The 9506-nt window shown below is 42.3% G+C and overlaps 2 protein-coding genes across 4 annotated transcripts; one reads left to right on the top strand and one right to left on the bottom strand.

Moving 5' to 3' along the window:
* Positions 1–279: 279 nt before the first annotated feature.
* LOC139530701 (UDP-glucose 4-epimerase-like) lies at positions 280–5728 on the bottom strand. 2 transcript variants are annotated; one of them, XM_071327333.1, is made up of 11 exons: positions 5545–5728; positions 3468–3601; positions 3182–3297; positions 2888–3001; positions 2371–2547; positions 2115–2228; positions 1904–1970; positions 1645–1730; positions 1406–1483; positions 829–943; positions 280–651 (listed from the first exon to the last, which is right to left on the bottom strand). In XM_071327333.1, exons 2-11 carry the CDS (start codon positions 3586–3588, stop codon positions 581–583), a joined length of 1059 nt encoding a protein of 352 aa, XP_071183434.1. In that variant the 5' UTR covers positions 3589–3601; positions 5545–5728; the 3' UTR covers positions 280–580. The 2 variants fall into 2 exon arrangements, with proteins under 2 accessions (XP_071183434.1, XP_071183435.1); XM_071327334.1 differs by having other exon boundaries at positions 3182–3294; positions 5545–5721.
* An 817-nt stretch (positions 5729–6545) lies between these two features.
* LOC139530702 (kazal-type serine protease inhibitor domain-containing protein 1-like) lies at positions 6546–9024 on the top strand. Of its 2 annotated transcripts, none has more exons than XM_071327336.1 (4): positions 6546–7846; positions 8065–8225; positions 8393–8540; positions 8674–9024. In XM_071327336.1, exons 1-4 carry the CDS (start codon positions 7366–7368, stop codon positions 8790–8792), a joined length of 909 nt encoding a protein of 302 aa, XP_071183437.1. In that variant the 5' UTR covers positions 6546–7365; the 3' UTR covers positions 8793–9024. The 2 variants fall into 2 exon arrangements, with proteins under 2 accessions (XP_071183437.1, XP_071183436.1); XM_071327335.1 differs by having other exon boundaries at positions 6890–7846; positions 8366–8540.
* Positions 9025–9506: the final 482 nt, after the last annotated feature.

Here is a 9506-nt window from a genome sequence, read left to right as displayed (position 1 = left end):
GGGCTTGACATTTGGAATTATTGAAATAATAACATTCCTAAGATTAGGCCAACCTGATCCTCCTAATTTTTGTAAAAAAACAAAAACAATTTGAACTAATTGTTCCAAAAACATAGCCTTCCCACATGTATATTGTAGTACTATAGCTATCACTCAGTTATATGGTTAACTCAAACAATCCATTCAATCAAGCACCATATACACCACAGCATCTCTTACCAGGGTCAATGAAAAATGATTGATGTGACCAATGAAATAAAAACATAATTACACAATATATTTCCTTTGTTTAGAAAACGTATTTCCCCATTTTTATGGCTATTGACTCAGCTACTATATCATTAGAGAAAATGTCTATGACAATACATACAAATGACAAGACATGGTATTTTTCACCTAAGCATTAGAGAAGTACCTGTATGGAATCAACAACATAATATTAAATCATTATGAAATATAAATCATTCATTTTGTCTTGAGGTCTCTTCATGTGTGAATGCAAAAGAAAAATGAAGAACTTTATGATTTGCTTTGGCCCAGCAACATAGGAGGAAGTGAAGAAGATGAGTGTTGAGTGACATCATATTGAAGACGGGCTGTTATTAGTGAATCCGGTAGGGTTTTTGGACTGCCAGCGCCACAGGTCCTCACCTTTGGAGACAACCAGAGGCATGACATTATGAGAATAAACATTTGCTCTTTGTAATCAAGATTGTGCATTGAATTGAGGCCTGGAGCTGTCGTGTTGTGTTGACAAATGATGTACAGACTCAGAGTAACAATGAAAGTAAAAGGGTAGTAGTAGTAGTTCAATAAAGGTGTACTTACACATTCTCTCCAGGTCGAAGTCAGCTTTCCAGCCCAGCTCTTTCTCAGCCAGAAGGGGGTCAGCATAGCAGGATGCTACATCTCCTCCTCGCCGAGGGGCGATCAGGTACATGATCTGTGGCAAAGACAATCATTACAGTACAACCACCCTCACGTGAAATGGTTTGGTCTGAAATTAGCCGTCAGACAGGTATTGCTTGAAGTAGCCGCTTTCTAAATCAAATCAAGTTTATTTTATATAGCCCTTCGTACATCAGCTAATATCTCGAAGTGCTGTACAGAAACCCAGCCTAAAACCCCAAACAGCAAGCAATGCAGGTGTAGAAGCACGGTGGCTAGGAAAAACTCCCTAGAAAGGCCAAAATCTAGGAAGAAACCTAGAGAGGAACCAGGCTATGAGGGGTGGCCAGTCCTCTTCTGGCTGTGCCGGGTGGAGATTATAACAGAACATGGCCAAGATGTTCTACACATGTAGTTCAAAAAAATTATACCATTCCCTATAATCAAGAGGAAATAAATCTAGGAATACTGATGGATGAAGGCTCTAAAGTTTTTAAAAGAGTCTCAAATCACTCACTTCCTTCCCTGAGGCCTTCTCCATAGCCTTCACCATCTGGAGCACAGAGTAACCGGTTCCTGTTCCTAAATTATACACCTAGAGAGTGAGATACAGGGAGGGAGAGAGGGGGGGGGAAACGTCACATTTCTATATGAAAATGGCAGAGACCTGAGAAATTGTGAATGAATGAGGAAAGACAGGAAAGATCACTCAGGTAATAGTGTGTTCATGTAATTCAGGCCGCCGGTATACTGTACCTTGCATCCACAATTGTCCTTCAGTTTCTTGAGGGCAGCTATGTGTCCTTTGGCCAAATCCACAACATGGATATAATCTCGCACTCCTAAAGAGAGAAAGAGGAGAAGGATTATTCAGAATTGGATGCATTTCACAAAATAAATGATGATTTGACATTTACCATCAGACGGTTATGATTGATTTAATTCTATTCTGTGTTGTTTTCAATCAATGTCAATCAACCCACTTTTGTTTAAGCATAAAGTCAGTCATCATTACCTGTTCCATCAATAGTGTCGTAATCATTCCCAAACACATTGAGGTGTTTTCTTCTCCCAATGGCCACCTGGGTTAGCGACGAGAGAGCCACAGCACATAAAGTTAAGTCAATTACAATACTACATCCCAGTGACAAGAACAGAGATTAGAAAAGGAATAACTCAGTAGTATATCGCATCATTCAAGGTGGATAAACATTGCTTGTGGTTACCTGGGCGACATAGGGCAGCAGGTTGTTGGGGATGCCCTGAGGGTCTTCTCCGATGAGCCCAGAGGAGTGAGCCCCGATCGGGTTAAAATAGCGCAGCAGCACTGCATTCCAGTCCTGTGAATACATACAGTAGTATCGTTGTACACATTGGTACACACTGTTATTCAGGACATCTATCATGCATGGGATGTATGTGACAGATGGTCAGGGTGTGTGTGATGTTGAATAGAGAACCTGGGGTAGGTAGGTACAGTACCTTCTCTGCCTTACACTGGTCAATAATCATCTCCTCTATGAAGTACTTGGTTTTGCCGTAGGGGTTGGTGCACCCCCCAACAGGGTGCTGTTCGTCTATGGGAAGCCGCTGGGGGTCTCCATACACCGTGGCTGAGCTGCTGAAGACCAGATTGCGCACGCCATGAGTCTGCATCACCTGGGAGGCATGCAGATGCACACACACACACACACACACACACACACACACACACACACACACGGACAGACAGCAGCCCTTGAGACAGCAATCTAAGGCACACACATGCTTAAGCATACAGACTAACATCAGGAAGCGGGTTGAGATTATTGCACGCAACACAAACACTAGTAGCGGGTCAAAAGTAAAAGACAAGTACAGTGCTACAAAGTTATAAAATCAACCCACAAGCACTCATGCACTTTGGTAGCAGTTCTAGGCAAGCGGCAGTGAATGCCATTACATAATAGGTCGCTTCAAAAAATGCAAGGCAAGTTAAGATTGAGGTGTTCTTGCTTACCTCAAGCAAGTTCATGGTTGCAGTGAGGTTGACCCGATAGTACCTCAATGGCTGCTCAACTGACTCACCCACTGCTTTTAGACCAGCAAAGTGCATTACAGCACTGAATGAATGCTGTTAGGACATGAAGACAGAGACAAACAAGAAAAAACCGAACAAAGACAAAGGTATTGAGCAAAAATGCTAATAGGGCCAGGAGCTGTCCCTGACTCCATGACCTGAAGAGGCAATCCTCTGGGGTCTAGTTAAAGCCTGTGAACACTGTTCAGCAGGGATACATGTGTAGTTTTAAACCTGTTTGAAGAGCTTCTCCAGGCCTGTGCGGTCCAGCAGGTCCAGCTCATAGAACTCAATGCTGGTGTCCAGGATTTTCTCTATCCTCTGCAGGCTCTCAGGGACTTCCCTTACTCCTCCAAAAAACAAAAAGGATGTGGAACAATGATCAACACACAAACGCACCTTTACTGGAACTGTTATCAGCGTCACACACAAAACAAACAGTAACTGTCAAACAGATAGAGTGTCATAGGCCGTATTAGCCTACTCGCAAAGCCACACTGGGCAAACTAAGGACATTTACCTTGGACGGCATTGCTGAAGTTATCTATGACCACAGGGCAGAATCCTGCCTCAATCAGTTCCACCACACAGTGGCTGCCGATGTAGCCTCCTCCCCCAGTCACCAGGACCTTCTGTGCCATCGTGACCCCCCGCCTTACAAAGACAAAACACATCACACACCAGCAACACACTACACACAACAATCATTAGTGCACATAGCAACATTCTAGAGATGTGCTCGGCCTCAGATCTACCTTAGATCAATGCCTGGCTTTAATGAGACTGTCACAATATTTCAGGACAGCCCAGTTTACATTTTGTCTTAGAGATAACAACCCATAAAACCTGGAGTGCTTGTAAAGCTAGAAAATAAATGGCAAGAGGTATGTAGTTCAACTATTAAATGTCAGTGCCCCACCCACCCACAGACCAACGTCACCACTTAGTGCACCTGTACAACCAGGAAACAGATGATGAAAAGGTAACAAACAGTGCCTTCAGAAAGTATTCAAACCCCTTGACTTTTTCCACATTTTGTTGTGTTACAGCCTGAATTTAAAACTGATTACATTTACATTTTGTGTCACTGATCTACACATAATACCCCATAATGTCAAATTGGAATTTTGTTGGTAGAACATTTTCTAAATTAATAAAATATTAAAAGCTGAACTGTCAAGTCAATAAGTATTTAACCCCTTTGTTATGGCAAGCCTAAATAAGTTCAGGAGTAAAAATGTAAGAAATCCCATAATAAGTTGTATGGACTAATTCCATGTTCAATAATAGTGGTTAACATGATTTTTGAATAACTACCCCATCTCTGTACCCCACACATACAATTATCTGTAAGGTCCCTCAATCGAGTAGTGAATTTCAAGCACGGATTCAACCACAAAGACCAGGGAGGTTTTTCAATGTCTCGCAAAGAAAGGCACCTATTGATAATGTGTAAAAATTGTAAATAAAGCAGACTATAAATAGCTCTTTGAGCATGGTGAAGATATTAATTATGCATCAATATACCCAGTCAATACAAAGATACATGTGTCCTTCCTAACTAAATTGCAGGAGAGGAAGGAAACTGCTCAGGGATTTCACCATGAGGCCAATGTTGATTTAAAAAAAACAGTTACAGAGATGAATGGTTGGGATAGGAGAAAACTGAGGATGGATCAACAACATTATAGTTACTCCACAATACTAACCTAAATGACAGAGTGAAAAGAAGGAAGCCTGCACAGACTAAAAATATTCCAAGACATGCATCCTGTTTGCAACAAGGCACTTAAGTAATACTGCAAAAAGATGTGGCAAAGAAATACACTTTTTGTCATGAATACTGAGCAATATGTTTGGGGCAAAGCTACCAACACATCACTGAGTTCCACTCTTCATATTTTCAAGCATGGTGGTGGCTGCATCATGTTATGGGTATACTTTTCATCAGCAAGGACTAGGGAGTTCTTTAGGATAAAAAATAAATGGAACACAGCAATAAGCACAGGCAAAATCCTAGAGGAAAACCTTTTTTAAAGAATAATGGGCAAATATTGTACAATCCAGGTGTGCAAAGCTCTTAGAAACGTACCCCAAAAGACTCACAGCTGTAATCACCCCAAAAGGTGCTTCTACAAAGTATTGACTCGGGGGTTTGAATAATTATGTAAATGAGTTCTCTATTTCATTTTCAATACATTTGAATACTTTCTGAAGGCACTGTAGGTGCAGTGAAGAAAGTGTCCCTGCCAGACCATACTGCAGTTGCAATTAACGCCATGACATAACCTGAATATGACTGCGCCCAGGCAGAACCTTTTTTTCAAGACACATCAGCAACATATTCAATTCTAAAATGCAATTGAACTGCTATATTATGCGTGACAATACTGCCTGTAAATCATGAGCCACTAGATTCTGAAGTCTATTATACAACTAAAATCGGCAGTTAACAAGAACATTATTGATGTGGTAAAGTTAGCAAGACATTCACATGAAACTCTTCCGATTGAGTTATTGCAGCTAAGCTGTCACCACTGGATGAATGTTACCACTGGCATTCACCCAGAAGATCATACATGAATGAAACTACTTACTTGAACGTCTTCTCCAGGAATTGTCTTCGCGGGAAAGATGACGTCCGAAGAATATAGTACAGATAGAGTGTGTGTCAATGACTGCCAATAAAAAATTAAGATATCACCTGAAATAAGTCTCCCTTGTACAGTGCAGTTGTTTGGACATATTTATTGCTTCCTGTTCAGATACGTGGACCATGCGTAAGTCAGAACAATCAAATACTACATCCGGTAGCGTATGCGCGGTTCTTTCAAATTAAAAGCCAATTTAAAGCCTTTTTCCTGACTTTTTAAGCAGATATAATTAATGCAGTAAGAGCTTGATTTTCTTAGAGACTTAAGATGTTATAATTGTATTATCAGAAATGATCATATTTGACTTTCTATTACTATTTATCAGAGAGGACTTTTATTTTTGTAGCGTCACCCAGTTCAGTTGGAAAATCTACCGACCACTTGCGCTACCTTCTTGGCACTGATACGTGGACGGCGTCAAAAACGAAGCCTCACATGCTCTGACGTCAGAATTCACCGGATGAAACCATGCCTTTGACTATTTAGAGACAGTACCGTAATTGTGGTGGCAATGAGCTTGTGCATTGGCCAGTAATGGCCACATTGGAGGAACAGAAACTACAGAGTTAGAAAAAATATTTCCCTGACACAGAAAATGTACAAGCATCGTAAACATATTTTTTTTGGCAGGAGGAAGTAATGAATCATCATTATGAACAGATATTTAAAAACATAAAAAATACAAACTTCCATTCTAATTTGGACATGATTCAAGCCATCCTCTTATCCAAGATGATTTTATATCGTTGCAAATGAAACCCCCAAACTCTCAAGGCAGAACAATATGTTTCTTTGTATCTCAGCTTTAAACAATTTGTTTACCAAATAATAATAAAAAAAACATGTGTTTCAAAAATGCACAATACAACTGAGAGATATTAAATAACATTCTTGCATGTGTATTCCCAAAATGCAGACAGATTCACTGGCAGACACAAAGCATTGCCAGACCCAGGAATGTCACATGGCTCCACTAGCAAGAGTGGCTCTGAGAGAAAGTGAGAGAGAGAGGGATGATAAAATCAAAAGGATGTCATCATAAATGGACATTTACGTGCCATCTTAACGTAGATACATGTTTCAGTGTGTATGGGAGATTACTTATGGTCTGTGTAGATGACAGATTTGTAGGAGAGGAGGCATCCCCACATCAATGCCTATGTGAAATAGACATTGAGGGGCATTCTTTTATATGTTGTGGCATTTTTGAAACTTTTGCACCATTCCTGGCCTGCCGAGGAACACTGGCACGTGAAGAAAGGCAGTCATTGTGACGGAGGAGAGAAGAGGGGAGAAGAGAAGAGAGAAGTATTCGGTGGGTACAATTTCCTCACACCTCCTCCTTTGCGTGCAGAATTGAATCGCTTTCTCTAAAACTGGAGAAACACAAACAGGGAGACACTATCTGAGAAAGGTGAACAAAAGAAGAAGGCATTTGGAACAAACACAGAAATCCAACAATCCAGAGGAGGACCAACCCAACGTGGCACTGAAGACAGAAGGGAACATTTATTATATTACTTCAGCTCAGAGAAGAACAACACAGCCACAGGCTTTTACACAATAACAGCCAGATCAACATTCTCCAGCTTTGGACCGAGCCAGGGGTTTGGGTTCTACAGAAACGAGCCATTTGCAGTTTGGTGCTGGTTTGGGGTTCTGCAGTGTCTCCTCTTTCTGTAAGTTTCCAAGGAGAAATTGCTCTGATAGTGACTGACTTAGAGAGCATTTGCGCTTGTGTGTTTGTTGTGGGAAGCACATACCATGGCCTGGGCTGGGGTGTGGTTGTGTATGTGTGTCGGTGTGAGTGTATCTGTCCATCTGACCCTTGGGGTGCCCCCCCAGCACCGTGGCTGGCTGCGTCTATGGGAGGAGGGCGAGGGCTGTGGGGAGTGTGAGAGGGAGCGCTGCCCTCTGGCGCCCTCTAACTGTCCAGCAGGGCAAGTGCAGGACAGCTGCGGCTGCTGTGAGCAGTGTGGCAACGTGGAGGGGCAGCAATGTGACCCGGATGGGGCGCAGGAGTTCTATGGGCGCTGTGGAGAGGGGCTGGTCTGCCAGAGGAGAACCAGGAGAGGACGGAGGGGCCGCGGGAGGGGTGAACCAGAACCTAAGTGTGTGTGTGAGGCACAGGGCTCTGTGTGTGGCTCTGATGGACGCACCTATCCCAACCTGTGTCAGCTGAGAGAGGCAGCTAGTCGGAAAGGAACCACTCTGAGACTCACTGGACAGGGACCATGCTACTCTGGTGACTATAGTCAATTCTTATTATAGCATCAGTCAGGTTAAAGCTATTGGTCTAAGAAGAGTAAAGAGACTGCTGCTGTAACATGGTTTTAAGGTCTTAAAAGAGCTTTAAAGATTCACTACATTATTTATTTATTTAAAAAAGTAATGTGGATATGTTCTGTGAAAAGAGCCACAATGTAAACTCTCATCTCTGTATGGCGTTCCTCTCTGGCTCAGCTCCTCGTATCTCCAGAGCCCCCAGAGACCTGTCCAACTACACTGGAAACGACATTGTGTTTGGCTGTGAGGTCTCTGCCTTCCCTCTGCCCAACCTCAGCTGGAGGAAGAAGGGCAGTGACAACTTCCTGCCAGGGGACGATCCACACATCTCTGTCCAGGTCTAATGATGTCACTAGTGTACCACTTTACTATTTATTTATGTCTAAGTTTACTGTAGTTTACATTCAGTTGTTGAAGTTGGACTTGCACATGACATCTGGTGTATTTATGTGGCCTGTGTCTGGTCCTGTATACCCAGACTCCGCCCTCCCTCTCCTCCTCCCAGGCTCGAGGTGGCCCCCAGAGGTACACAGTCTCTACCTGGCTGCAGATACAGAATCTTCACCTCTCAGACGCAGGGATCTACTCCTGCATCTCCCACAATGCACTGGGGGAGACGTCTGCGTCCGCCCGTCTCACGGTGCTCAGGCAGGGTGAGACAGGGCAGCAAATACTATCCATAAAGCATTCGATCTGTAAGATCCCAGTCCAACACTGCATATGATTTGTAATGGGTGTTTTCACCATTGGCTTCTTCATTTTTCCCCCGATCTGTCTCTACATCAGAGCTGAGGGTTCTGAAAGGCCGTCTGAATGAAGAGGAGGATGAAGAGGAGTATTACTATGACGACACTGAGGAAGGCAGCGATGATGGGCAGACAGAATCTGGAGACTACCTGGGATGAACTGTGGTTCTATATAACAACAACAGTGTTTAACTTACAGAAAATGAACAAACTGACCAAAGGAGAGGTATTTGGAGGAGCAAGAGCATGTAGTCTGAGCATGATGTTTTTTAACAAAATATCCTCATACGTAGAATACCACATATCAATATACTAGTTTTTCTATTAGTGTATCATACTATGGCACGCATTATCATAGCACGAAGACAATAAAACACTGTTGTTAACTTTTTGTATGTTTGTATGTCATTATTTGCAACTTGTTTCCATTTGCATTCTGCATGTTGTTCTGAATCACAGCAGCAGAGGGTGCTATGCCCATGCATTACAGTTTTTCTCAATTGCTAAAACACTAAAACCCATTGGCTGAACAAAGTTCTCAGTTGCCTGGACTCATTTAGCTAATTATGCAGTCTGTTGTCAATACCTTAAACCATTTCACATGGTAAAACACAATTTGCAGATCTCACTTAGACTTTTCAGCAAAACTCTAAACACATTCTCATTCTCAAAACACATTCTGCACTCTAATGCACATGTCATCCATACTGGTAAACACAAGTGGCAACAATCAAATACAAATAGAGAACACATGTCATTGATTGAACACAACCACTCAAAATTGATTTAACCTGTTTCAAATGATGCGACACAACCAATATAAGCCAGTTCAGAGAGCAAACAGGTTGTTGAAGGTGGGAAGGAGAAAGTCTG

Source organism: Salvelinus alpinus, chromosome 9, assembly GCF_045679555.1.
Source record: "Salvelinus alpinus chromosome 9, SLU_Salpinus.1, whole genome shotgun sequence".
Lineage (NCBI taxonomy): Eukaryota > Metazoa > Chordata > Actinopteri > Salmoniformes > Salmonidae > Salvelinus > Salvelinus alpinus.
This window is presented reverse-complemented; position numbering and strand designations above follow the sequence as displayed.

What these genes read in the sequence shown, in the direction of transcription:
- LOC139530701 (XM_071327333.1), bottom strand. Translation starts at nt 3,588, where the DNA reads ATGGCACAGAAGGTCCTGGTGACTGGGGGAGGAGGCTACATCGGCAGC. An exon ending in CTTCAGCAATGCCGTCCAAG is followed by an intron (nt 3,298 to 3,467) that starts GTAAATGTCCTT and finishes TGTTTTTTGGAG; the next exon opens with GAGTAAGGGAAGTCCCTGAG. An exon ending in CAACCATGAACTTGCTTGAG is followed by an intron (nt 2,548 to 2,887) that starts GTAAGCAAGAAC and finishes CATGCCTCCCAG; the next exon opens with GTGATGCAGACTCATGGCGT.
- LOC139530702 (XM_071327335.1), top strand. Translation starts at nt 7,366, where the DNA reads ATGGCCTGGGCTGGGGTGTGGTTGTGTATGTGTGTCGGTGTGAGTGTA. An exon ending in ACAGGGACCATGCTACTCTG is followed by an intron (nt 7,847 to 8,064) that starts GTGACTATAGTC and finishes TCTCTGGCTCAG; the next exon opens with CTCCTCGTATCTCCAGAGCC. An exon ending in ATCCACACATCTCTGTCCAG is followed by an intron (nt 8,226 to 8,365) that starts GTCTAATGATGT and finishes CTGTATACCCAG; the next exon opens with ACTCCGCCCTCCCTCTCCTC.